The sequence below is a fragment of the Cucumis sativus genome, chromosome 7 (genome assembly GCF_000004075.3).
Source record: "Cucumis sativus cultivar 9930 chromosome 7, Cucumber_9930_V3, whole genome shotgun sequence".
Classification (NCBI taxonomy): domain Eukaryota; kingdom Viridiplantae; phylum Streptophyta; class Magnoliopsida; order Cucurbitales; family Cucurbitaceae; genus Cucumis; species Cucumis sativus.
Genome location: NC_026661.2, coordinates 11714919 through 11742383, shown reverse-complemented (window position 1 = coordinate 11742383; position 27465 = coordinate 11714919). Strand labels below are relative to the sequence as shown.

The window sequence follows — 27465 nt, the reverse complement described above, 5'->3', positions numbered from 1 at the left end:
AATAAATATACTACAAAAAATGTCAACACCATGATTAATATCCTAAAAAATATTTAAAATGTTGGGCTTATTTCACATTGTGAAGCCCAACTCACATTTTGAAGGTTAAATTTGTTGAGTAATTATAATGTACAGTCTGACTGATAATAATTAAGAATATAGTAAATATTAAAAAAACTATTGTTATAGATCTGTATTGCTAATAGACTCGTTATGGTTTATCAATGATAGACCAATATTTACAATATGGTCTATTAGTGATAGACTTTTATCATTGACAGAATTTGTCAAAATTTTTTATATTTGTAAATTTTTTAAAATGTTGTTATATACTTATTATTTTGCATCTAATGGCTAAATTTGCAAGTATCTTCTCAATTTAACCAAAATGCTAATTAAAGTTCAAGTTGTTGAGTTCATGGGCCAAGTTCATGAACCAACCAAATTCAAACCGAGAAAGTTCACCATTCAATCCTATCGATGGAGAATCCTTTTGATATGAAAAAATAAATTAAAACATAATAAAACTCTAAATCACTTCCAAGGAAAGAAAAAATCAGATAAGTTATTTCAACAAAAAAAAAAACTGTAACTTTGATTTTATCTTTAATTTTATGCTGTCTAACAAAAATGAAGAACTCCTCTCCAATCTAAAGTTTCATATAAATAGCTCAATTAAAAAATTAAGTATCATCTTCAGATTCTTTACTTCAAGTATTTATGTAGTTAGGTTTAGATGGAGATATCACATTTGTCTCTCTTTTTTTATTGATCGTTCTCTTTTGATCAATTCCTTTGTGTTTAACATTATGTATGTCATTTTCTTCCATGTTGAAGTTTTATATGCTTTTCAGTTTTAATTTCTATACTAATTCACATATATATTTGGGAAGGGGCAAAATAACATCTTGGTTTTGAGCTTCAACGAATTTGTTAGAAGTTCAACCTATTTACATATTGGTAGAGTGACAAAGAATAAGTGTTATCGACTATTTAACGCTTTTCTATTTTTTTTTTGCATTTTAACTTTTGTTACACTTATATTTAAATTATCGTTTTCTTCCTTATTTTTTATATCTTTCACTGTACTTTTTTAAACGTGTTTTTAAATGTGTTTTGCACATCCTAACTCTCCTTTAATATGAATGCAATTTTTCTCAAGTTTTATAAATCTATTGGATGTTATATATGTATAATGCATTTATGGGTATACTTATACTAAAAACAATAAATAGAAACATTATTATTGCTTATATTATTCTAAGTGTTTTTCTCCAATTTTACAATTTAATACATTTTGATGAGTGTCCTACAGACTTAAAAATGATTAAATATTGATTACTAAAATTTGCAAACTCTATTTCATTCCATTTCTAAAATCATATTTTAACTTTAGACTTTAAAAAGAGAGTTGTGATAGATAATAAAGAAGAGTGAAAATTATGACGAAAAAAAATCATGGTTTGTGTATTATATAACAAACAAATTGATTCACCTATCACAAATTTTAACATAGTTAAAAATGTTATACTTTATCAGAAGTTGAAATAATTAGAAAATTATAAATTATAAAGAAATTAAAGGATATATAGGAAAAGAAAGATATTATAGAGCTTTTTTAAAATTTAAAAGTTTTTATATTTCAATAATTAAACATAGTTAAATGATCATTAATTTTATTTTTATTTGTTTACTTGTAAAAATTATTTAATTAACACAAATTTAAAATTTTTATGACTTATATTTATGACATTTATGTGTAAGTGTGAAGAAATTGAATTTATATATTAGCGGATATGTTTTTATTTAAATATTCTTTTTACAAAATTTATGTAGGAATGTGAGACTATTTAACTATATGTTTTATTTGTCTACAAATTAGTTCTTGAATTTCTGTTTTTGATTTAATTTATAACCTTAATGATAAACAAAGTATAGAATTCTAATAGGTTTTATTTAGAAACAATCCTGCCAACCTAATAAGAGAAAATAAATTAATTTGTATTTTCAATAGAAAACAAAGAAAAATGATAAATATTACTTGAATTAGGTTTAATCTAGAAATATCTACCTAATAAAAAATTTATTAATTATAAACTTGAAAAATATCCAAAGTTTAGAGCAAATTAAAAGTGATGCATGTAATTATGAATTTGATAAAAGTTTAAAGCAAAATATTATAATGAAGATATTTAATAGTGTGTGAGTTTAATGTTTTTTTTTTTTTATGGGATTTAATATTTAGAAATGGTAGCTTTTAATGACTTTGCATGAATGGGTAAAATGGGGTAAATGATTGAATTGTCACTAAACTAATAGAATCCTTATAACAAAAACGCATAAATTAATAGAATCCTTATAACAAAAAGGCATAAATGAAATCCAAAGTTTACTTTTATACATACTATAGATATAAATATTATTAATTATTTTCTCAAGGTTTTTCATTACTATTTTACTTACATTAAACGTTAATATTTCTTAACTAACAACAAATAAAGTTAGAATACATTTTTGTTCTCCAAAGGTTCAATGGTTTTGATAAAAAAATTTAAAACCAATTTAGTTTGAAATAGGACTACATTTTTTTTATAAGTTGGAAATGATTTAAGCTAATTAGAGCAACAAAAGAGATGGATTTGAAACCATAGACGTCATTACGAATAAATTTTATAAAATAATAATTAATTAATGAACTATTCAAAAAAATTCATAAGCTTAATTTTTTTTTTTTAAAAGGATATAATTTAGATAAATGTATGTGTAACAATAAAAACAAAAACTCATCGAGCCGGTAAAATATTTTCATAATTTTCAGATTTGTCATTGAATATGATTCATCACGTCTTTTTCTTCTTCTTTGCCATTTATTCATATTCTCTTCCAGATGTCTTCATCTCCTATTTTAAGTTTTCTTTCTTTTATTTTTAAACCATTTATTCTTCTGTTTAAATCTCATATTTCATCTTTACCAGTTTCGACAATATTTTATGAAGCTACTTTATCTTCCTCGTATTTGAGAATATCAAAATCGTTAAATATCATTTTTTACATGATCTAAACGATTATTTACCATTGTCAACACGATCGTTTAAATTTGAAGTTTTTTTCCACCATTCAAAACAAACTACACGATCGTGTTGATATTATCTAATAAATGATCACTTAACATAAGTTAACATGATTGTTTAGCATGATCAATATAATCATTTTATTTGAAATTTTTAACAATAATTTACATTGTACTTTAAGATCTCTTACTATAATCAACACAATTGTTTTCCATAACCAACACGATTGTTTGTCATGGTCACATGATTGTTTAGCATGGTTAACACAATTGTTTAAATTTGAAGTATTTTTAGTTAAAAAGAACTACCTGATTGCATGTATTATGACCTAAAGGATAGTAGATCATTTGTTTAGAAGAAAGATTACTCACGTGCGAGTGTGGCTGATTAATCGCATGTTGACTCGAATTTTTTGTATTTTCCATTGTGGGTCTATGGGCATGTGGGCATTATTTCCGTTTTTTTAGAATTGTTTATAAAGTGTAGATATTTTAATGATTTGTTATGTTTTTTTTTTTTATAAAAAAGCCCTAAAAAATACTCTCATTAATCTAAATTTTACATTAATTTTCTCCTCAATCAAAAGAAAAACCTAAAATATTAAGTTAAAACCATAAATTTATATTTATTTCACTATTAACACACATGATAGATCAATAACACAACTAATTTCTATAGTTGTTGTAGTTAACATATATTTAATTGTCAAATAAAAAATGTATTTGACTATTAACTCAAAACGATAAATCAATAACACAACCAGTCTTTATTAATTAATAAACAATTGACTATCAAATAAAAAGTGTATTTGATTATTAACCCACAACAATAGTTTGATAGATTTGCAAGTGTGAGATATATTTTTGTTTGACTAGTTATTGTTTTAGTATGTTTTAAGGAGAAAATTTTATTTTGAAACATGTGCGATTTTATTATTTTCAAATAATTAAACATGTTTATTATTTATATTATGAACAATCTATAAAAGTTTAAGTATATTTTTAAAACTTTTAAAAGTTGTAGGAACTTTTAGACCAAAAACACAAAGAGCTTATTTGGTGTTCAGACTTAAGAAGACTAGAGTGAGTTATTTTAGCACATCCCATATTTGAGACATGAATTAAGCAAAATGAAAGATTAGAGTAATTTGATAAGCTCTCGTTCCATTACTTATTTATTTATTTAGTATTTTAAGTTTGAAAAACAAGTTTAAATCAAAATTTCAAATTTTTAAGGTTGAATTGGTGGAATAAGAAAATTAGAACAAAAAAAAAAAAATGGTTTGGAATAACACTACAAAATTTAAGAATTTGAAAAGATGAAAAACTAAGAAAATGACCCAAGTGAATATGTTTGACCCTTACATTAAAAGTAACTTTACTTAACCTTCACTTTTACTTTTGCATTACCATTTTTCTATATTTAGTTTGAAACCTAGTTATTAGACACTTTTTAATGTTTTGCTTAACTTAAACTCTCGTAAACTTCATCCGATTATCTAATTTGTTATATTTTGTGAATGATTTGTAATATTTATAATTAAACTATTCACGTTAATGCACCAATGTTAAACTCTATTGTTCTTACAAAATTAATAAATCAATAAATTGAATTATAGTTACAAAATATAAAAAAAAAAACCAATTTATTAAAATTTTATAGGGATAAATTTAGAATATACAATTAGGAGGCATTATAAATCCAAATTACCAATTATTGCATCCCAAACACATGCATATGCAAATATTAAGCCCATAATGGTTAATTTAATTTTAGACATTTGATTCCGAAGAGGAGACCTCCGTAGTGTTAAGTCGGAGGACATTGTTATTACTCTTCTTCTTTCCTTTTTAATAAGAAAAAAAGAAGAGAAAATAAGAGAAAAGGGTAACCACGCACGCTGCCCTCTCCATTGGACTTTCGAAGTTTCTCTTCCGCTCACAATCTCTCCTTCACGCCGACAACCCTCCTCCGACGCCGGACGACGACCAGCGCGCCACGCCAGCGACCCTCAACTTTTAAATATCCTTTGCCGTCAGTCTAGGTCGGGGCTGTCCTGTGTCATTCCGTCCGTGGTCGTTGAGCCGGGCCAGCTTTGAGACGCGTCGTGTTGCTTTCTGCCTGTAGATCGTCGTAATTTGAGGTCAGTTTTGCACGTTGGGAGTTGATTCTCCGAAATCTTTCCACTATTCCACTATGGATCATAAGTATATTACCAGCTTTCAATTTGAATGCTATTCAATGTTTAATTCCAAGACTTAAAGTTAAAGTTTACTTGGAGATATTTTGTCATTCTGTCTAATTATTGCTAAAGCTTGTCCAAATAATTTATCTTGAATGTCCAAGGAAGCAGCCATACAATTATGTATACAACCCATTGAAAATTTCATCAACCTTAATAGAATTTTGGGTTTAGATAATATTCCACTGCATGCAAAGGGCGATGCAACTGAAGCTCCCATCATTGTAAATTAGTTTTGTACTTTTCTTCCTTACCATCAAAGGATTTAGCGATGGTCTCATTAGCTCTATCCATAACCTCATAAATGGTCGAGCTTCTTCTTATGTTTTGAGTTTAGAAAGATATTTGTTCTTCCTTGAAAGAGAGGATAACAGGAGAGGGATTTCGATATTGTATCAAGGAATTCATTCCTATACTATCATCAATAATATTAGTAGAAATTACATACAATAGTTGGCTTCCATCATAATGTCATGCAAGTTGTAGTAAAGCGATTCTTCACTGGTCTAACTAATTCCTTTTGATTAGTAAACCGCCTCATCATGTTTAACAATCCTAGACTAACATAAATGAAACTGCTAACATACATGCCTCTTTTTAATGTTTTGCAAATATGTGGGATCTTGTATATATCCTCCAACATCAAATCACTGAGGGCACATGGAGACCAAATTAATTTTGATCATTTTGCTTCTAACAATTGCCTTATAAACAAAGTAAAATAAGAACAATATTTAGGCTTCTTAGTTGTGTAAGCATAAGACTAATAAATTTAATAAAGTGTTGGTACTTTGCATTATTTCTTACCTGCCATAACATTTGCTGAAGCACTATGAATAAAAACTTGTTCGACATTAACTTTTCCGATGCAATAGCAACTTGTTTGAAATTAACTTTTCCGATGCAATAGCAACTTGTTTGACATTAGCTTTTCCAATGCGCTCTATGAAATTGTCAAGCGACTCGAACATTTTCTTTCCATCCTTCACATAAGATGAAGCAATGAATACGGTGCCTTAGGACTATTATCTAAAAAGTTAATCAATGTCCTATGTCTTCTATTTGTCCATCCATCAGCCATAACGGTGTGTCCAACCTTTGCCGACTTTGCCTTATGGCTCTTCATCAACTCATTTGCAGATTCCAATTCCTTTTTCAAACACGACACTCTCAATTCATGATACGATGGTGGTTTCAGTCCAGGACCGAATTGTCCTATTGCCTCAATCATAGGGGCAAAGCTATCATAAGTGCAAGTGTGTGGTGTTTGGCCATTTTTTATTACTACCTTTTTGCTTGAAATCATTGAACTTCTACATTCACATCATTATAACAGTGTCTTCCATAGTTCCCTATTCCATCCTTGTTTCTTTGTGTTGTTTGCGTTTTGTTGCAGCTCATTCGTTAGGATGAATTCCCAATGCATACCTTCCTGTTAATGTTTCGTTTTAGGTTGAACTATGCTTTTAGGTTTTTATTTTTATCGTTGGTTGCTTTTGTTTTGATGCCACTGTTGGCACTTTTATATCTCTAAATGGAAGTCTTCAGTTTTGAAGAAAGCAAGAAGAGAGAGAAAAAAAAGAGCTTGTAGATTTGGTAAAAAAAGCAGTCTTCATAGTGTGTAGAAAAGTTACTTATTGTTTCCTCATTTAAGATGTTGCTCACGAAGGTTATAAATATGTATTGTACTTACTCATGGTGTTTGTTGCTGTCTTCTGTGTTTGAATGCAGGTTCTTTCTTCATCATTGCTTGCCCTAACCACATTAATTGATGCCATAGTGAGGGTCGGTCTGAACGATCAGGGACTGGAAAAAGCAGTGGTGAAACAAGGTGTGCTTCCAATTCTAGGGAGACCGTTGAAGCCTAAAAGTATTCAGTCTTAAGGGGTCTTGCCAAAAATATTCCTCATGCTTTTAGAGAATAGAACATAAAACTATTGCCCGTCGTATGGCGCTCATTGGTGAGAGCTCTTCTTCTGTTTCCAAACTCGTGGACGAAAAGCCAGTTTTAGTTAGGGTTAAGCGCAAAGCTTCCCAATCTCGACTTGATGCATTATGTGAGTTCTGTTTAGACACTCTCTTTCATTCCCTTCCTCAAAGAATTTCTTTTGCTAATTTAGGTTTGTGATTTGCATAGTTCAGCTCTTTTAACTCTTGGAGATCACATTCTTCTATTGTCTTCTTATTAGCCATCTCCTTCGATGTTTAATTATTTATGAGCCATCGAATGAAGTCTGAATTGTTCCATGTTTGCATTGACCTTTGTGATGATTTTCAGCCTATTGTTATGTGGTGCACACATAGTTATAGTCAATTTCTTTGTTCCCTTGCCCCGATATATTTATATACTTTTTGCATTGTTTATGTATTCTATCCCCAAAAATTTTATGCTCTAGGGCTGGAAATCAATGAGAGGCCATTGAAGCGACCACTCTTGGATTTTGAGAATTTATCAATTTCAGAAACACTCCACAAAGGTCTGATCATTTCTAAACCTGTACTTGTGTTCTTTTTTTTTTCTTTACACCACAAGTCGATCTTTCCTGAGTTGTTTGTAATTTCACATGGGTCAAATGCTTGTTTTACCTTTGTAATTATCTCTTGCACCGTAAGTACCACTTAGCCATTAATAAACATGTTCATGCAACAATGTATGGTTCTTCACGAATATTCAGTCGCAGATTATACGTAGTATTTTTCTTCTTCTGGGGGGATGTAAATTTGTTGTTGCATGGATTCTTTGTGGGAAAACTGTGTCGACCTTTATATGAAAAGTAATGGGGTGAATTTCATTGTTGTTATTGTTTCTTCTTTTTCTATGAGGGAGGGGAGAAGTGGATTTATTATCTTTATGGTTCTTGCCAATTGATTAAACGTCTCTATTTGGTTGGGGTATCAACCTCGAAAATGATTTTACTGTATTTCACGGTTATATGGTCAATGGAGTATGATTTAAATATAAATCTATTTAACTCCCTATCCCTAATTGGATATCTTTCTCTTGCATCAGAGGAATTAAAGACCAAGAAGATATTTGTACAGCATGTGGAGACATTAAGAAGCTCTGATGCCACTGTTGACATTGTGCAGTCTTTTGTGGTCAGTACTCTAGTTAGTTATTAATCTTCTTCTTCAATATTTTAGCTCTCTTCTACATCAGTAACCATTTTTCCTTTAGGCACCTGATGCTGCTTCCACCATTGAAAATAACCTAAAGAATGAGGAGCGCAGAAGAAATTTTAAGAGAGAGATTGTATGCTGTCCTATCTATTTGCTTGTTTGGTTCTTAGTTTGTGCGGTACTTATTTGGTATTTTCTCTCACCTTAACTTGTATTATGCAGTCGAGACAAGATCAGTTGTTGGTTAAAGCTAGACAAGAACAGGAGGTATGATGTATGATGACATTCCTTTAATGCTCTTAAAAAGATGAATATTAACATTGTTTGATCAGAAGATTTTTGGTCAGATAAGATTATGAACCCACTTGCACTTATAGATGGCATTCTATAGTATGATTAACTTGTTTTCATATATTGAGCTTCTAATTTATTTTGGTGAGGTATCATGGTTTCTTTGTGCTACTGCTTTCTCCTTTTATCAGCTTGCGGCAAAAAACGCTAGATTTGAGCAGATATGGAGAAGTAGGAAAGGGGTTAAAGATGAAAAAGATGACCAGTTACGTGATGTATATCATATCTATGATATTGTTCGTCTTGATACAAATGAAATATCAAGTGAATCCCCAAAGCAGGAGTGAGTTCTACTATATTGATGTTATTCGGTCTCAATACTTTACAAAATCCTCATTTATGTGGGCAAATTTTATTTTGTTATTAGTGCAGACAAATGTCTCTGGAGGATCAGAGTATGTTATCAAGTTACTTGCCGTTACTAAGGGAGTTTATTCCAAGTGCCGCTGCTGAAATTGAATCAGATATAGATGCAAACATGATGAAACAAAATTGTAAGTTCCAATTCTTCTAGCAGTCACTTGAATTCTATGGCATACAACTTTAGTTATGAATGATGCAACTATGATCCTATGCAATTCAACAGTAGAAAGTTGGATGAAGAGGATAATTATTATTCATCCGTTATTTGTTTTTCCAGCTATCGTCTCCTGTTCTTGCTTTGCGCAAGTTTTTTTCCTTACCTCACTCACTTTTTAGTTTCATCTATGTATTTGGGATTTTATTTTAATTCCTGTTGTAATATTTTGATATTTCATTTATATATGAAATGGTTTTTTATAAAAAAGAAAATGTAATTTCTTATTGTTATGTCTATGTCTTCACTTCTTCAGTGCCTGTAGATGATTATGTGTATGACTACTATACTGTGAAGAATGATGTGGAGATTGCTGAAGACGATGCCTCCCATCCATTTCCTTTGTGCGTCTTTCTTCCTTTTCCCCTTTCTGCTATGGTTTACACTTCATGTTTTTTTTAATCATTTCATATATTTTTTTTCAGGATACAAGTTGATGACTTAGATCATGATGGGCCTAGTGACTCAGATTATGAAACTGATGATTCAAATGGTAAAAACCAATGACCATTTCCTTCTAGTTTACAAACATAAGTTATATCTAATTTCTTTTATGCTTTTTGTCTTCTTTGGTTTCAGCTGAAAACAATCCGTGCTTCGATTACCCAGATGAGGAAGAGTTGGAGAGTACATCTTCAAATGATGAATTGGAAGATAGTGATGATGAGAAGCAGTCCTCAGAAAGTAATGATGTAGAAGAAGATGAGTTATCGGAGGAGGAGAAAGTTGAATTATATGAGGATGAAATATATGATGATTGTGATGAAGAGGATGGTGCTGATAGCTTTGATTATGATAGTAATGTTGGTCATGATGAAGGTGAAGATTGGAGATGGTCCTATCGTTGAATTTTTCACTAGAGATAGAACAAGCTTTTCATCCTTGTGAATATATATATCTTTTCTTAATTAGGATTTAGGGGAGGAATGCTTGCTATGATTAGGGATGTAATGTTGGAGATTTAGAGTCTTTTTTACTTGATTAGGGAAAAATGTTTAGATTTTTTAAAAAGCTGACTTTTATTTTATTTGGTTTTGATTGAACTTGTAAATTTTTAGTCTGTTTGGATGTCAAATATTTCAATTTCTTTTTTCTAAACGACTCAGTTTTACCATTAAATACTTGAAATGTTGAACTAAATTGATTCTAGAAAATGCTATGAACTCTTCACATTTTGAGTTAACTTTTAAAGTTTTCTAAAACAATAACTTTAGATTAAAATTCATTTCCAAAGTTGAGTTTGGGATTTATTAATTTATTAATATTTATTTTTAAGATTAAGGGCTTGTTTTGAAATCACTTTTATAAGAATAAAATTACTCTTTTATTTTTTAAAATTTAACAAGTTTTGTTAGATTTTTATAGTGTTATGGAATATATAGCTAAATATCTGTAAATTTTGTAAGAGTATTTCGTAAGTATATAATTATTTTATGTACTGAGTTATTCCAATCTCACTTTAAAGTTGTAAGTAAATAGTATTCCATTTCGTCTCATGTACATTTCATATTTAATTTAATAATGAGCTAAAATTTAAAAGAATATGTTCTTAAAAAAAAGTTTAAAGGGAATCTAAGCTTTGTTGCCATATAAATGTTTGATGTATGGACATTTGAGAATCTAAAATCCTTTTAGCTGTAGTGGATTACAATTTTGATCCTTTTTTTTTGTTTCCATGTAAAATTTTTAATATCATTTTAGCTTGTTGATTAAGAAATCAAATTAGATTACAATTTTGCTTCTATATTGCTTACAAATTAGTCATTATGATTTGATAAAACTTCATCCAAATTAGCATAACTTAGTCAATCCATGTTTTAATAATCGCGGAACACGTGTTCGGTTTTTCTTACTTTTTTAAACAATTATAGTTGCATTATTATGATAGAACCATTTTAGATGGTCAATTCTATAGGAGGATAATTGTAATATTTACATGCTATATCAAAATTTTAAATTCTACCGGGTAACAAATATTTGATAGACATTGATATCGTTTTATTAGTGACATTATTTCAAAATTCAATCATCTTTTCATTCAAATCATTTTTGTTAAGTTGCAAATTTAACCATTTATGATAGATGATCCACCTTGACAAAATTATGAAATCTAATATTTAACTCGCGTCAAATTCAACTATCTTTTACAACTTGTAAGGTTAAGAATGAAATTTGTAACCTTGACGCGATGTCGAGAAGTGTAGATGACATTAGAGATCTTCATAGGTTGGGTTAATGGGAAAATGAGATTGATCCTAGTTTGGTCATTGGTCATTTGTAGCCATAAGTTATAGAAAAACAGCAGAGAGATGTACCCATAGTTTGCTACTAACACGGGACTAAATTGAAAGCTCAATTGTTTATGGCTAATCCTTCGGATCCCGCCATTTGCTCTCCAGCTCTTCCGATTCCCATTGATCTTTTCCTCTCCAAACAACATCCCGACTACCTCACTAACTCCTCCGGCGATATCATCTACAGAATCAATCGTCATGCTTTGAAATCTTCGTCAGTTGACAAGATTCTGCTGCCTCACGCCGACGCCGCTGATCCTCTCATTTCTATTTTTCGCGTTAACGTGAGTATCTATGTTTCTTTCAACTTCTACTGCAATACATTGGTTTAGTATTCTGCTTCTAACTTCCTAATCATGTGAGGAACAAGTTTAAGTTTCTGGCCTCCAATTCTTGAAGCCTGAGTGTTATTCGATTGATTTTTCTTCCAATTGGAGAATTCCAGATTGTATGACCTAATAATTTTGGTGTTTCCTGTTCGTTTGAACTTTAGGTTATTCACTTTGTTTATAGACTTCTTCTTCCATAGCTTTTGTCCCTTATGTGCTTTCTAGTTGTTTGTGATTTTACGACTGTTATTGTTGGGTCTTGTCAAGTGTTGTATGACAGAAATGAAATCGACAAGCAAAAAGTGTGAACATTAAGGACACAAAGAGATTCGTGGTTTACTATTTTGTTTACTGCATTCTTGGATAGAGGAAGAGAGCAATTTTATTATTGGGAGGGAAAATGGATAATACATATATAGATGTGCCAATGGGACGGCATGATTGATTCGATACTCATCGAAACCTTGAGTGGATAGCGCGATCCGTTTCTGGTCTTTTTGAGCATTCAAGACATTTCAAAGTTGAAATTACCTTGCATTTGGTTAATAGCACTATGAATGACTCTCTCTAACCTTTTTAGGCTTCTAAAACCAAAAAAAAAAAGTGTGAATTTTACTCCTGAAATTGTTGCAAATAAGTTTTCTGATAGGATTTCTATGAAGCTGGGTAGCTTATAAACTATGAGATGCACTTCTGATTCTTGTGTTAGACTTCCTTTTTGTTGTTTCTCTGAAACAATGTGAAGAAATTTGTATTGGTCTCAGAAAGAATCTTGGGAAGGATTCAAAGGGGATGTTGGTGAGGAGAATTTGCTCTTCAAAGTTCAAAGAACACTCAACAAACTTAGAAGAACCGAGTTCAAAGTCTTCCTAGTCGGCGGAAATTTAGACGACTCAAATGCAAGCTTCGAGATGAAAGGCTGGCCGTTTCAGAGATCCTGTACTGTATATAACGGCAATACAATAGTGGCCCAGGTACAATATAACAATAACATATAGAAGAATGTCCTTGTGAAGCTTTCTGTTCCTTTCAACCCTTAAGCATGCTATTCCTAATCCTTATTTGTTGAGTGGAATATGAACATGACAATACTAACTGTGATGCTTGCTATAGTCTTCTTAATTTTAATGTAAGAAGCACGTACTCTTATTAGACATGTATCCAACACGTTTTAGTAAAATAAAACATGTTAGTACAATAAATATGTTAGACATGTATAGAAAACTTGTTGAGTAGACTAAAAAGACACGTACATGACAACAATTATAAAATTCAAATTTGAATACATTAAACAAAGTTTTTAAGCATATAAATGCATCGACTCATCTACTTTGAATTTTCTTTTCGTATGATTTACATTTGTATGTTTTAATAAACATGTAATTGCCATGTTGTATTGTAGATTTTTAAAATATGATATGTCGATTTTTAAAATACTATGTGCCTTCTTATTGTCGTATCTTTTATCTTTGCTCTTAGTTTGGATCAACCAAAAGAGTTACAATTGTGCAGACGACAAAAGCGCTGGGTTGAGCAATTCAACAAGGATACTAACTCTTAAAATAATCTGCAACTCAGGCACAATGAAAGCCTTATAATTATAGATGAGGAAATCTGTTTATAAACCATCAATATCCTTCCTCTGAGTCTATGTTAGTGTCTTTGCAATTTCAATTGTAAAACGAATTTCTGAAACATATTGAATGTTTGAAAAGACATCACATTATTTCTTGTGCATAAACTACATAGAACTCTCTGCATTTGTAAGTAAAGAATGAGTGATGATTGTTTCCTTTTTGATGCAGACGAGCCTAATGCACAAACTTCGTCAAATTTGGGTCAGAAGGGGAAGATTTCGACTAACCATATTTCCTAGTTCTGTTGATCCAGCATTGATTGTAGCTTTGATTGTAATATTCTTTGATGGACGAATGTAACAAATGTGAATGAGTATTACGAAGTTATTATTCCGCCTGTTGTTTGATGGATCTGATCGAGCAGGATAATGAATGGAAGAAGAAAGGGTAATTAGAATCACTATCTACAATTTTCATTTGATCTTTAGATAAAAAAATGGCTTACAATGTAAAATATTTTATCTTTATTAACAATTCTGTTGTGTGACTTTTACTTTATGCAAACTTGTAAGTTTGAGTATCATCTTCCAGATGGAGTTTCTAGTTTGACCAAGTACCATTGTTCTTAGATATCTTATTTTATCTAGAAAACTTAACAAATTTGTTGGTTTAAGTTTAACCACTCATACTCCTAACTAAAGGGTGACAAAGCTAAAGAAAATGCCTTCTAAACGATGATCAAAACACATTATTTATAAACTTTGTGGTTTAAAAACAAAGTTTGATTGGTGCATTTATTTTCATGGCGTCTAGATGCTAACCTATTTTTTGGTCATGACCTCTAATGCTGTAGCAAACTGTCCACACTTTGTCTGGCCTTATTTCATCCATTTTCTTGTATTAGGTCAAACTTTGACTATCCTTAGAGGTATTTCATCTTCGATTAGCCGTTCAACTGCTCAGCTTTTTTACAAATAAAGCATCCATGAACAAATTTATGCTATAAACTTAAAAAAATTGCAAGTCTAGGAAAGTACTTTTTGAGTGCTTTTCACCAACCCAAACTTAGAACTTCGGTAGTCGTGAGCATAAACAATATTTAGTCAAGACTCTAGGATAATTCTAAACAGGCAAGCAATTTACTTAAGACCTTAGTACTCATATACACATGTTAAATCTGATGGAAAGAACTTGTTAAAGGTTCCAACAAGCAATTGAAATTTATATATTGACACAACTACCTAATACAACTAAGTAGTGCAAGTGGAAAGTTTGGGTCTAACGATAGGGAATTTGAGATAAAATTTCTCTACAAAAACCCCCATCGGATTTCAAAGTAGCACGATCTAATTAAAAAAATTCATCCAATTGAGCACGTCTAACATATTTTTTTAGAGTAGCAGGATCACTTTAACTGATTCCACCGTCATAGGACTCAACAATTACATCGACCTATTCAACACTATACTTCGATTTTGCTCTTCGAAAAGGAATATCGGCTCTAACAATTAGTCTCCGTCTACCAAAACAGCTAAATAAGCCGTAGGAAAGTAGTAAAAAACTTAGTATTTTGATTTTGGTTGATAGGAAAATGAAATGATGAGAATTAAATTGCATGAAAGTAAGATAGATTGTGAGAGAGAACGAAAAATGGAGTGGTTACCAAATGTGACCTAAATTAACTAAAGTGTTGTCACACAACCAATTTACTAAGTTAATTAAATTAAGCTTGTGGATTAATTAATATATTAGATTAAATCAACAAAGTCTAACATAAGGCACTCCCAATTTTAGGTTTTATTATCTTTTGTGACTAGATGACTCTAGAAAAACTAGAACTTGAACGATAACTAAAACTAAAACATATTTATATTCAAACTACGCATGTTATCGATACAATTATGAATAACTATAATAACTCCTTGCTTGCCCCCGACCCCCTAAAAACCATTTCACGTTTTTTTATCCTAAAGTTGATAAATACCAATATTTTACAAAATTATCATTGATTTATTTATCAAAATGCCAACATACATATTTACTCAATTGACATTAAATTAAAAACATTTAATATTATGTTCATTTTCAACATTTATATATATAAATATGATGTAAACTGTCTTAGTGGAATTCCATTTCACTTTTCAGGACAACGAGACAACGATAAGTAAACATTTAATCCTTGAGAAATTCCATTGCTTAAGTGGAAACCATCCTAGACAACGAGACATGGTTCTTGTCCAAACTAAATTCATATTTAACAATATGAATAATAGAACTATAGGCAAATGCCCCTTTAAAATCGTGTATGCCAAGGCACCGAGGCTTACTTTTGACCTAACTAGCCTTCCTAAAGAAGTAGAAATCCAAGAAGAAGCTGAACAGTTGGCTGAAAGAATACAGAAGCTCCACACAGAAGTTATTGATCATATCACTAAGATTATCAAGTCCTACAAAGAAGAAAAGAATAAGAAAAGAAGGGAGGTTCATTTTCAAGTTGGAGATCTTGTAATGGCCCATTTGAAAAAGAAGAGGTTCCCAATTGGAACTTATGAAAAGTTGAAAGATAAACAGATTGACATGTAGAATACTTGCTAAATATGAGCCAAATGCTGACAAGATTGAATTGACTTAAGGATTCAACATTAGTCCAATCTTCAATGTAGCATACCTTAGAAGCTACAATGCACTTGATGAATTTCAACTTTCATGACAAACTTGGGATGAGTATGATACTAGGGGTGGAATGATGTAAACTGTTATATTTGTACGATTATGCTTTAATTCATTGTTACTTAAGTAAAACTACAATTTCCCTATAAACAAAGCATCTCCTCTCATGTTAAGAGACATATTTTACATTAAAAAAATAAAATGACTTTTTAGTTAACATATTTCATATGTATATCGGGTGTTTATAGAATGTATCACATCTATTACTTGGGTTGGACTTGTTTTTGTACTTTATTTCTGAAATAGTAAAACCATTCCAAAAAAAAATTACAGATTCTCAAACTGAAATCGTGACAAACCACAATTTTCTTGGGGATTCGATAGACTATCTTCAAGCAAACGGTGTTTGAGTCAAATTGGAGTTGGATTTAATTGAAGTTTGGGAGAAATCGGACTTGAAAATGGCTGAAATTTGTCAACTAGGTTTAGCCGTTTAGTAAAAAAAGACAACCTTCTTTTGATTTGTTAAAACCTTCTTTTTGCGCGCCTCCTTCTCCCCCGATTCTCGATTTTCTTTGCAAGCCACACGCCACTCACCTCGCACCGCCACTCTCTCCGACCTCCAACCCGCCGTCGTTCTCTCCGGTCAGCCCTCGCGCCGCCGGTAAGCGGCTTTTGAAGTCTCTCTTTTTTATTCCTGTTTGCAGCTCCGCTCAACAGCTCACATCACCGCCACCGTCGCCCTCGAATGGGATTGCCTATGGACCAAGGAAAAAGAAAAAAACTAACGTGTAGTTTAGTCGTTTCACTTATTGTAGTTGAAATGCTGTATTTGGAATGACTGTAGTTATTCTTATCAATAAGAAAACCCAGCAATATTGAATGGGCAACAAAATAGAGTAGCCAGGAGATTTGAGTTTGAATGAATGGGGTGCATTTATATAGGGAGGGGTTTGCATATGAATTGGTATAGGGTGGCGTTTGCATACGCACTGGCTTAGTATAATTTAAAATACTGTAAAATTTCTTGTCTCCTTTTTTGATCCATACATGTGAACTGAATTGAAATCCTTCTAAATTCACAAATTTCTAACAGGGTTACTCTCTCACCACTCAAGGAGACTTCATTTCTGCCTTGGCTATGAGGAAGAAACGTAACGAGAAACACAAGGTAATTCTACCGCCGGATCTTCCACCAGAGCTTACCGAGGAAGAAATTGAGGTTTCCGATGAGGACTTGGAGTTTGTTAAGAAGAACCAAGACTATGCCGCATCTGTTTTTCGTATAGACACTAAATCCATAACCAAGTTCGTATTCAATCTCAATAAGCTACTTTTGGAATAGTGTTTTTTAATTGCTGCCTTACGAGAGACTAGAGAGTGAAAAATGAACATTATAGTTTCTGTGGTCCTTAGAACATTTGGTAAGAAGATTACTTAGGTGCTCTAATTTTCTAATGAACACTTCAATTTATTGTTCCTGAAGGCATGTTAAGCGGGTTGCTAATGTTGATGAAGATGCTTTGGAGGTTTTATATGAGAAGCGTCTGCGGAAGAAGCCAGTGGAGAAACAGGAGGAGGGAAATGAGCTCCAAGTTGATCCTGTGGACGCTCTTCCTGTCAAAACACTCGATGGGAAACTCTACTACCGAAGATGTATATCTTACTTGTCTATGTTTCTGTCCACCTCTTGCTTCATTTAGTATATTCACTTTTTTCCTCGATGCAGCAAAACTATCCGATGCACCTGAAAATGGTGGGAATGAGGAGACAATGGAAGAAGATCAGGTAGATAATGGTGTATTGAAGTTAACTAAGGCAGAAAGGAGAGCAAAGCAAAAGAAAATTAAGAAGATTGCCAAGAAACAAGAGGATGTAACTCAAGCTGAAGAAGTTCAACCAACCTCACAAGCTGCTATTTTGGTATTCTTCCGTGATTTCACTTTCCTTTTTTTGTTTATAGCATCGTTCCAGGCAACGACAGTGGTTGTTTTTTATGAAAAAAAAGGTGGAAACTAGCTCAAATTGTTAGGCTTATCATACTGTTGATCATGTAGTTATGTAGTTTTTGTAGAAGCAGACACAACTTTTGGTTTCTGCCTGCTTATCTGATAGGCTCTTAATTCAGTAGGAAAATGTTCCTATAACCTCCTATTCCTGGTTTTGTTATAATTGAAATCCAACTTTTACTAAGCTCGAATAAACAAAAGTGGCCACAAAAAACCGTGGCTGCACCAAACTCATGGCAATTTGTGATCAAGATTTCAGCTGATTTGGGGCTCCTTGTTGAAAGATTTTCCATTTTGCTTTGTTTTTAGTTTGTCTCATTTCGCTCAGGTTCTAGAGGGCAGTGTTTTAAAAGGCTTGCGTAGGCTCAAGTTGCGCAGATGGGGCTTATTTGTGAATAAGGGAGCCGTTTTCACTAAAACCCGGCTTAGGCGCACCCCTTCCTTGAGGTGCGCCTAGGCTCAAGTCGCATTAAGCGTGGGCTTCTTTATAACTAATGGGCTGGGCTTTAATAAAATAAATATTATTATATAGGTTTCCTAAACCTATTACGTGAAAGTTAAGAAACGACTCTTCTTCTCCCACACAGCTTTTCTTCAACACACGTCTTCATCTACCTCTTCCATTCCCTTTCTGCTTCTGGTTCAAAGAATATTTTATACATTTCAAAGAGTAGTTTTCTGTTGTTTTTTGTTTTTTGAGTAGAAAACTAATTTTATAATATTTTATACATTAGAGTTAAAGTCTCAATTCCACCTTGGTTGTATACTTATATTTTATACATTGTTGCTTTGCTCCTTTCAATTTTGTAGATACATGTGTATGTGTATATATATATTTTCTTTTTATATATAGTGCGGCTTATGAAAAAAGCCCGCACCTTGTGACTAGGCTCCAGAGGACCATTGCGTCTTAGTGCGCCTTGAGCCTTTAAAAACACTGCTAGAGGGTCTTGTCCATCTCGTTGTAATTTTAATTTTATTGTATTCTCTCTTGTCTCGATTTATGTTGTATCTGTTCTTTTAGTCTTTTTTGCTCTTGGTATATTTATCTTGTACTTTGAGCATTAGCCTCTTTTACTAATATTAATAAAAAGGCTCGCTTCCGTTTCATTAGAAAACATATAGCTACTGATAAACAACCATTTGCATGGAGCCACAATTGCTAGTAATAGAAAATAAACAAAAGTTCCTAAAAGAATCATAATGAATAATAGAGGACTTGGTTGTATTATGCTGATTGTAATCGTAGTTCAACTGAATGTACTGTGATTAGACATCTTCTTTTTCTAAAAAGAAAAAGAGAATAACACAGGACTTGGTCAGGGGATATCCTTACGAATTGTTTCTATCATTTTATATTTATTAGAGTAGTTTATACCCTTTTTAAATTAAACATAGGGGGCTTTTGGGGCAAGAAGTTGGTTATTATAGACCTAGATTATTATATCTTGTATTTGAAGTGTAGATTATTTTAGTTTGGGTTATAATAGTATGTGTTTGAGGTATAAACTATTCTAGTTTGAAAAGGAAATACTTAACACCATAGCAAAGAATAAAAAAAATGATGAATGCAAAATAGTATAAATTGTAGCAAATAGTTAATACTATAGCAAATGGGTTTTTTGAAACAGTGTTGATTATAGCTCATTGACGACTACAAAATAGTATTTATTGTAGCAAGACGTGGTTTCTAGTCATAGGATAGTCCTTGCCCCAAATGCCCCTTATAGTTCAAAAATTATCTCTCTGTTCTTGAAAGGACAAAAGGTTGTATCTTTGTTCTTATCCAAAAAAAAAAAATTAGCAATTAAAAGCAATTGTGTAGGATTCATGTACACTGTTTAATGTGCTGATTTTATATGAGATTTCCTTTAAATAATTGTATGTTTGGTCCTTGTATTTTTCATTAATCTCCCTATGATTATAGGCCTGAAAACTACTCTCTCGATCTCATATGTTGTTTAACTAAATATTTTTCTGTTTAGGCCGAAGTGGTAGAAGACCTTACTGCTGAAAAGACATTTGAAAGTAAGAAGCAGAAACTTGCAGAGCTTGGAATTGGGTTGCTAGCAGACCCAAATTCCAATATTAAATCTCTAAAGGAGATGCTGCAGATTGCTAAGGATAATGATCAAGCAATTGTGAAACTTGGACTTCTATCATTACTGGCTGTTTTTAAAGACATTATACCTGGGTTTGACGCTAATTCTTATTCCTCTTCTTCTTTTTAGAAGTGCCTATTACTACTACTATTTTCTTTTTGTGTACTGAAAAAGGAAAAACCATATAATTTTATTCCATTATAATAAGTTCTCTTTAATTATAACACTTCATTATACTGAATTAAACTAATGCTAACTATAGGTAGACTGTCAAAATGTTAAATTTATAGTGGCACATTTGTTTATTCCTTGGATTCTAGAATTTTCAATTGTCAAATATATTTATTTTTACTCTGTTGTGGAATGCAAATACAGTTATCGGATTCGGCTTCCAACAGAAAAGGAGCTAGAAATTAAAGTGTCCAAGGATGTCAAGAAAATGCGATACTATGAGTCTACTCTTCTTACTGTTTATAAGGTTTGTGCTCTGATTTATTTTCATCTTTCCATGGATTCTTGTCTTCTAGTGCTGGAAATTGGAACATTGTTCAGTAGAATATTTTCTGAAATCAAATTCAGTGGAAATTTGTGGAACTCTACCTTAACTCAATCAAGTCATTTGGTCGACTCATGGTATGTGGTTAGATCTCTGATGTGGAGGATTATAAGAAGATTAGTATGTATTAGTTAATATTTAGGTTAGTTCGTAATTTAGAATTAACCAGTGTTTAATTAATATTTTAGGATTAATTAGTTAACTAGTCTTATTTCCTTGTAAGACTTTAAATAGACACATTCAGCGTTGTAATGGGAAGCTTTTGATCAATTGAAATATAGAACATTGTCCTTTGGAGAGCATTCTTTCAATTTGGGATGGACTTCCCTCTCATGGCCATGGATTTGTCTTAATCATCTTTTCCGCTACATCAATCTTCATATGATATTATTTCTGAAGTGCACCTTTTTGACCTCATGTGGATGGGATTTCTTTAGGCAAGTATTTCATTTGATGTATCAGGTGTCTGACACTTCATAAATTATACTTGGCAAGTCTGGACTGAAATTTCTAGTTTTTTTTTAATTGAATAGTTAGATCTTTGTATGATATTATGTCTTCCAAGTGCGGACTGAAATTTATTGATCTTTTGCATCACATAGCTGGGAATCTGGATGCCTTCTTTCTTTTTTTAAGATGATTTTCGTTTAGGTATAATTAATCTTACTTATACCATCTCCTGATATTTTTGTGCGTACACTTTTTGCAGGGATACCTGCAGAAGCTGATGTCATTAGAAAAATTGCCATCATTTCAGCATGTTGTTATTCGCTGTATATGTACATTGCTTGATGCAGTTCCCCATTTCAACTTTCGAGAGACATTGTTAGTAGTCGTCGTTAAAAACATAAGCTCCCCTGATGACATTGTAAGGTTAGCCTTTAAAACAGCTGTTCTCCTGTCTTCTTTTTCCTATTCTCATGAACTAATATTGAAACAAGAAGTAGTACTTCATTCATGCCACCAACTGTTTAAAAGTTTTTACGAATAAAAAATTGCATTAGAACATAACCCTTTTAATCTTTCTTTTTTTTCATATAAGCAATGAAATGACTCTTTTCTTTCTGAAGTTGTGAAATTATGGATTCTAGTATGGTCATCTTTTCTGTTCTTGGGTTCTGATAATGTACTTTGTGTGTTCTTGTCTTGGCTATATTGGGATACATGGCCTTTTCTTTTCTCTTTTTCCCCTACCTCTAGAATGTGCTCTAACCTTTGTGCTCAAATGATATTTGTGGATCGGCAGAAAACTTTGTTGTGGTGCAATTCAATCTTTATTTATCAATGAGGGAAAGCATGGTGGTGAAGCAACTGTGGAGGCTGTCCGGTTGATTGCTGATCATGTTAAATATCATGACTGCCAATTGCATCCTGATTCCATCCAGGTTTGAGTCTTCATTGCTGCAGCGTTTTTTGGAAGCATATGATGCTCATGCTTTCTTATTGAAGTTTATGCGTCAACGTGAATATATTGAAGCTAAGTTCTTACTGTTCATGTAATTGTTAGAAAAAGTAATGTCACTGTCTATTTTCATAATCTAGACATCTACTTCTTTGATCTCCGTTTTCCTTAGGCTGTTCTTTTATATTTTGTGACTCATGTTTATACATTTATGCAATTTAATATTTTTTTATTAAAAAATTTGCATTGAAGCTTCTGCCTCATACGCTTGCATGCGTTCACCTACTCAAGAAAAGGTAAAATTATTCACCTGCTTAAGAGACAGGGATAAATTAGATAGTTTCTCCACGATATGGTCTTGAGGCTACATTTACAGATTAACTTTTGAAGCATTTACTCAAATCTGTATGTGCTGCATGATATGGCCATGAAATATTGGGTTCTATTTCTTGTAGTAACTTCTAAAATTTGTAGGACACTACACCTGAAGAAAGATTAAATGGAATATGCGTGAATCAAGTTTGGGATAGCATATGTTGAATTAGCTGTGGCTCAGCTACAATTTTTGTTTCTGTTGCCGTCCATGTCATTCATAGGTGAATTTATATAGATCAACAGAATTGTCTGGTTTGATGACACAAGGACTGTATGTGCTTCACAAGAATATCACGAGTAATTTTCTGATGTTAAATTATTTTAAAATTTCAATTGTTCATTGCAAGGCATGAACGCAGATATTTGTTGTTGAAATGAAACTTTGAACTGCAGTTTTCATTTCTTTGGGTTTAGTTTTTTTCCACTCAAAGCTTCCTGTTTGCAACTTCTACCAGCCTTTTGTACATCTAGTGTTTGACGAGGATCTGAGGAAAGCAGAAAAGCAAGACGAGCATAGTAAGGTAAAGAACAAAAAACACAGGAAAATAAAGAATCGTGAGGAACCGAGTCAGCAAGGGAATGATGGAAGACAGAGTACGAGGACGAAGTTTACTGAAGAGGTATTCCTGTTGCCTTTTATTTGTAACCCTTTCTCGTTTTATTCAGTATCTTTTTAGTTGGTAATTGATGAATGTTTGTGTTGTTTCTCATAGGTTGTTGCTGATTACAGGGCTGCTTCTCTTGCTCCAGATGTAATGAAGCAAAGAGAGATGCAGTCAGATACACTTTCTGCTGTATTTGAAACATATTTCCGAATCTTAAGGCATACAATGCAGTCATTAACTTCTGGGTAAGTTACTTTTGTCTGTAGGTTGGACGTTGTTTGTATTGCCTATGCATTTTCTTCAAACAATTCAGTCTTTCAGAAAAATGTCCAAGTACTTTCTTATGTGCTTGTGCGTGTACGAGAGGGAACAAGATTGCATGAAATCTCTTTTAATATTCATTTAAATGTACTTCAATTCAACTAAAGCTATTATGAATCATTTAATGCATATCTAAGGGGACTTTGTCTTTTGAGCTGAATGAAACTTCTCAAATACTCTACAAAGCAAGAGCAAACCAAACCGTTTGTTTACTTCTGTTTAATTAATTTCTTTAAGCTTAATGGTTACGGGAAGCTGATTTCAAAAGATAAATCAATTGATCATTGTATGCCCCAGTAGGGAGGCTCCCTTGAGTCTTTGACCGGAGGCTGTTGTAGGAATCCTGATCTGCTTGAACTGTCGGAACTTTATAAATTTCGATTGGATCACAGACATGTTGATTAATGAAACTTTCGTGTTTTCACATTTTCTTTTGTCTTCATGAATTTACAATTTACTACCGTCATACTCATCTTCTGCTGAACCATGCATCTTTAATTTATTTTGAAGGCCTGAAGCAAGTAGCGCTCCATCCACAACTAGCGCATCTGGATCCCATCCTCTGCTTGTTCCATGTTTGAATGGGTTGGGAAAATTCTCGCATCTCATTGATATGGATTTCATGGGAGATCTTATGAATTATTTAAAAAGGCTTGCTTCTGGTGGGGACCATTCTTCTGAGAAACAGTCGCGATGTTTGACTGTGTCTGAGCGTCTTCAGTGTTGCATTGTGGCATTTAAAGTAATGAGGAAAAATCTTGATGCTTTGAATGTTGATCTTCAGGATTTCTTTGTCCAGCTATACAATATTGTACTTGATTACAGGCCTGGGAGGTTAGTATTGAACTCTAAAACAGAATTCTAAAATTGTTGCTGATTCTCCTAAAAGCAAGCCTCGTTAATTCTTTTCTTTTTCCTCCAAGGATTTGTTTTAATATTTATACTTTTGATTGCAACAACTGATAATCTAATCTTCTGAAAATTTTCTGATGTTATACTGGGCTTTATCACTGGGGCATCTAATCGTTATGTGACCTTGATGAAACTACTATCCTTTTAACTGATGTATTAATTCTCCGACATTACTTACTTGTTTGCATGTAAACTATTCGAAATTTGATTATAATTTTAAGGCTAAGTCCATTTATGTCCAGTCCGTTGTAGTTTGCTCTGGGTCCTTGTTATGAAATAATTTTAATTCCCTGTTCCCTGGATATCATGATTGTTTATCACTGAGTGTGGGCCTTAGTATCAGTATTTATATTTTCTACTTCTTATCTGCTATCTTTTTGTTTTATTTTTATTATTTTTCGAATGGGTAACATTCAAGTTTCACTCACAGGGATCAAGGTGGATTGTTAGCTGAAGCTTTGAAGATAATGTTGTGCGATGATAGACAGCATGACATGCAAAAGGCAGCTGCATTTATTAAGCGTTTGGCTACTTTCTCATTATGTTTTGGATCTGCGGAGTCGTTGGCAGGTACGAAGAAACTTATGAATTCCTTTTAATTATTTAAAGCATAATCATGATTTTTATTAACCATGAACATGTATGTCTTTTTACAGCCTTGGTAACCGTAAGGCATCTTCTTCTGAAAAATGTCAAGTGCCGGAACCTTTTGGAAAACGACGCTGGTGGAGGTTCAGTGTCAGGCTCTATAGCGGTAATATTATATCTTAGTTGAGATATATGAAACTTTTTGCTAGTCCAACTTTTTTATGATTAAACTTTCATTGTGCTGCTTAAGTTTGTATGATTGTTCATCCCTCAGGTTTTTCATGAGCATGATTTTAAAAAAAATCACCAAAGAATGTAGCTTTTCCATAGATCCTGTTTGGCACGACTTTTCAAGTAAAATAGTTTTTTTAGTTGAAGTAGTATTTTTAATCACTTAGAAAGTCAATGCAAATAGAATTTATATAGGATGGAAAAGTTTGATTTAATACTAGACATCCTTTTTCCCACCCCAACCCTACTAAAAAGAAGGAATGAGATAAACTGCTTTTTACTATCTTGATATGCAGAAATATCAGCCATATGCAACTGATCCAAATTTGAGTGGCGCTCTTGCTTCAGTTCTTTGGGAACTTGATCTTCTTTGGAAGCATTATCATCCAGCTGTCTCTACGATGGCTGCTGGCATATCGAACATGAATAGTGCTCAAAATCAAGTATATATCTCCATTGTTTCTCCCCAACAAGCATTCAAAGACTTGTCGCTGGAACAAGAGTCCTTCAACCCACAGTTTAACGCCCGAAAAATTAATAAGAGAAAAAGAGGTTCAGAATCTTCCCAGTCTACTCTCGATACGTGTGGCACTATCGATGAAAATGAAGTGAAGGAAAAACTGTCAACAAGATTCTTTCTTCTCCGGGACATCAAGGACAATGAAAGGTTGAGATCTGAATTAGACCGCACCACTTTGTCTTTGCAGCTATACGAAGAATACAAAAGGCAAAAGAGAAAAACTAAAAAGTCCAGGAATGTTTAGTCTAATTTTATGGAAGTGATTTTACAGTCCAAAAATTTTGATAGATTTTTGTAGTTGGTCATTTTCTGGTCTTAAAATTTCATGATTGCAAGAAATGGAGGAGACCATGGCGGTTGGTGTTAGGAGAAAAATGAAGAATTTGACTTTGCCTGTGTTTATTTATAAACTGTATCATTTCATCATTCTTTTCTGGTACAACTAAGTTGAGATGTGATATGAAGATTTGAACTTATTACGATACGGATACGGGTTATTGGTGGTGATGCTCGTACTTAAAACATTTAATTAATGATAGAAAGAAATGATATGGTGTTCTGTAGATAACAACCAACCAAAAATAAGAGTCATGAAAGTTTAGTTTTCTCATTTTATTTTTAAATTTTGAGAAAGAAGAGTCGTCAAAGTTTTAGCAATCAAGTCTTGAGAGTTGATTTGTCTCCGAGCAAACGCACATCTCAATAAATAGATCGTCTAACCAACAACAGTAGTGTCAATCAATTCCCAAACTTTAATTTTGATGGTAATATTATATTATTGAGCATTTTTCTTTTGTATCCCTTTGAAAAAAAACAATACAATTTATAAATAAATAAATAAATAAAAGAAAGAAAATAAATGTAAGGCATGTGAGTTTCTTCAGAATCCACATGGGGCTTCACTGTAGTGTAGTATCTGCCCCCCTCTTCTCTCGGATCTTACAAGATTGTTTCGCTGTTAAAGTATATATATAGATATATAGATATATAGATATAAGATTTTTGTTAGCATAAATACCTTGAGCTTCTCGAAATTGACGAAACACAGATACATTCATTTTTCTCTTAGTACACATTACATTGATATCTAAAATTTTGTTGACCACACATTCAAACCAAAACAGCCGGCTCTTATACCTTCATTATTGTAATACACATTCTCAACTCTTTTAATCTTTCATACATTTCTTACTTCATTATTTCCCCCCTGTTTACTACTTAACAACAGTCCTTTTCCCTTGAGTTTGGAAGGAATGAAGGATCCTGGTTTATAGTCCATAAAGGATTATTTGTTTAGATCATAATAATGTTGAAACAAATATTGAGAAAGTAAGATAGAATTAAAATGAAAAAAGAAAGAAGAAAGCATAGTACACCCACCATGTGATATAACAGCGCAAATCAAGGGATTCTAATTTCAAACTATATTATATATAAATAAGAGTATCCGTCATCTTGTTGGCAGCAGTTTTTCTTTTCTTTCGTTATTTTTTGGTCATTATAATTAATATCAACATATAATATTTGACAAATGAATTCAATTATTATTATTATTTTATAATCACTTTGGTGGCTTCCAATCATTTCTCTCTTTCTCTCTCAATCCCCTT

At 32.3% G+C, this 27465-nt stretch overlaps 3 protein-coding genes across 3 annotated transcripts; all 3 read left to right on the top strand.

Moving 5' to 3' along the window:
- The first annotated feature begins 4832 nt into the window (after positions 1-4832).
- Positions 4833-10480, top strand: LOC101214310 (RNA-directed DNA methylation 4). The gene is made up of 11 exons (XM_004139784.3): positions 4833-5214; positions 7045-7370; positions 7710-7790; positions 8324-8412; positions 8492-8566; positions 8656-8700; positions 8916-9067; positions 9157-9278; positions 9618-9705; positions 9787-9854; positions 9941-10480. Exons 2-11 carry the CDS (start codon positions 7262-7264, stop codon positions 10207-10209), a joined length of 1098 nt encoding a protein of 365 aa, XP_004139832.1. The 5' UTR covers positions 4833-5214; positions 7045-7261; the 3' UTR covers positions 10210-10480.
- A 1078-nt stretch (positions 10481-11558) lies between these two features.
- LOC101214067 (protein LURP-one-related 7) lies at positions 11559-14151 on the top strand. The gene is made up of 3 exons (XM_004139783.3): positions 11559-11939; positions 12749-12958; positions 13790-14151. Exons 1-3 carry the CDS (start codon positions 11724-11726, stop codon positions 13919-13921), a joined length of 558 nt encoding a protein of 185 aa, XP_004139831.1. The 5' UTR covers positions 11559-11723; the 3' UTR covers positions 13922-14151.
- Positions 14152-16636: 2485 nt separating this feature from the next.
- On the top strand, positions 16637-26339 carry LOC101213821 (nucleolar complex protein 3 homolog). Its single transcript, XM_004139782.3, has 14 exons — positions 16637-16898; positions 17331-17542; positions 17721-17890; positions 17964-18157; positions 20229-20437; positions 20721-20823; positions 21611-21774; positions 22148-22286; positions 23134-23298; positions 23392-23528; positions 24115-24438; positions 24947-25086; positions 25173-25270; positions 25632-26339. Exons 2-14 carry the CDS (start codon positions 17376-17378, stop codon positions 26097-26099), a joined length of 2478 nt encoding a protein of 825 aa, XP_004139830.1. The 5' UTR covers positions 16637-16898; positions 17331-17375; the 3' UTR covers positions 26100-26339.
- Positions 26340-27465: the final 1126 nt, after the last annotated feature.

Bases quoted from the DNA above. Each gene is read 5' to 3' on its own strand.
- LOC101214067 (XM_004139783.3), top strand. From the start codon at position 11,724: ATGGCTAATCCTTCGGATCCCGCCATTTGCTCTCCAGCTCTTCCGATT. The intron at 11,940-12,748 runs GTGAGTATCTAT...TATTGGTCTCAG, and splicing joins TTTCTATTTTTCGCGTTAAC to AAAGAATCTTGGGAAGGATT. The intron at 12,959-13,789 runs GTACAATATAAC...TTTTTGATGCAG, and splicing joins GCAATACAATAGTGGCCCAG to ACGAGCCTAATGCACAAACT.
- LOC101214310 (XM_004139784.3), top strand. From the start codon at position 7,262: ATGGCGCTCATTGGTGAGAGCTCTTCTTCTGTTTCCAAACTCGTGGAC. The intron at 7,791-8,323 runs GTCTGATCATTT...CTCTTGCATCAG, and splicing joins TTCAGAAACACTCCACAAAG to AGGAATTAAAGACCAAGAAG. The intron at 9,855-9,940 runs GTAAAAACCAAT...CTTTGGTTTCAG, and splicing joins TGAAACTGATGATTCAAATG to CTGAAAACAATCCGTGCTTC.
- LOC101213821 (XM_004139782.3), top strand. From the start codon at position 17,376: ATGAGGAAGAAACGTAACGAGAAACACAAGGTAATTCTACCGCCGGAT. The intron at 21,775-22,147 runs GTTAGCCTTTAA...GTGGATCGGCAG, and splicing joins TCCCCTGATGACATTGTAAG to AAAACTTTGTTGTGGTGCAA. The intron at 24,439-24,946 runs GTTAGTATTGAA...TTTCACTCACAG, and splicing joins CTTGATTACAGGCCTGGGAG to GGATCAAGGTGGATTGTTAG.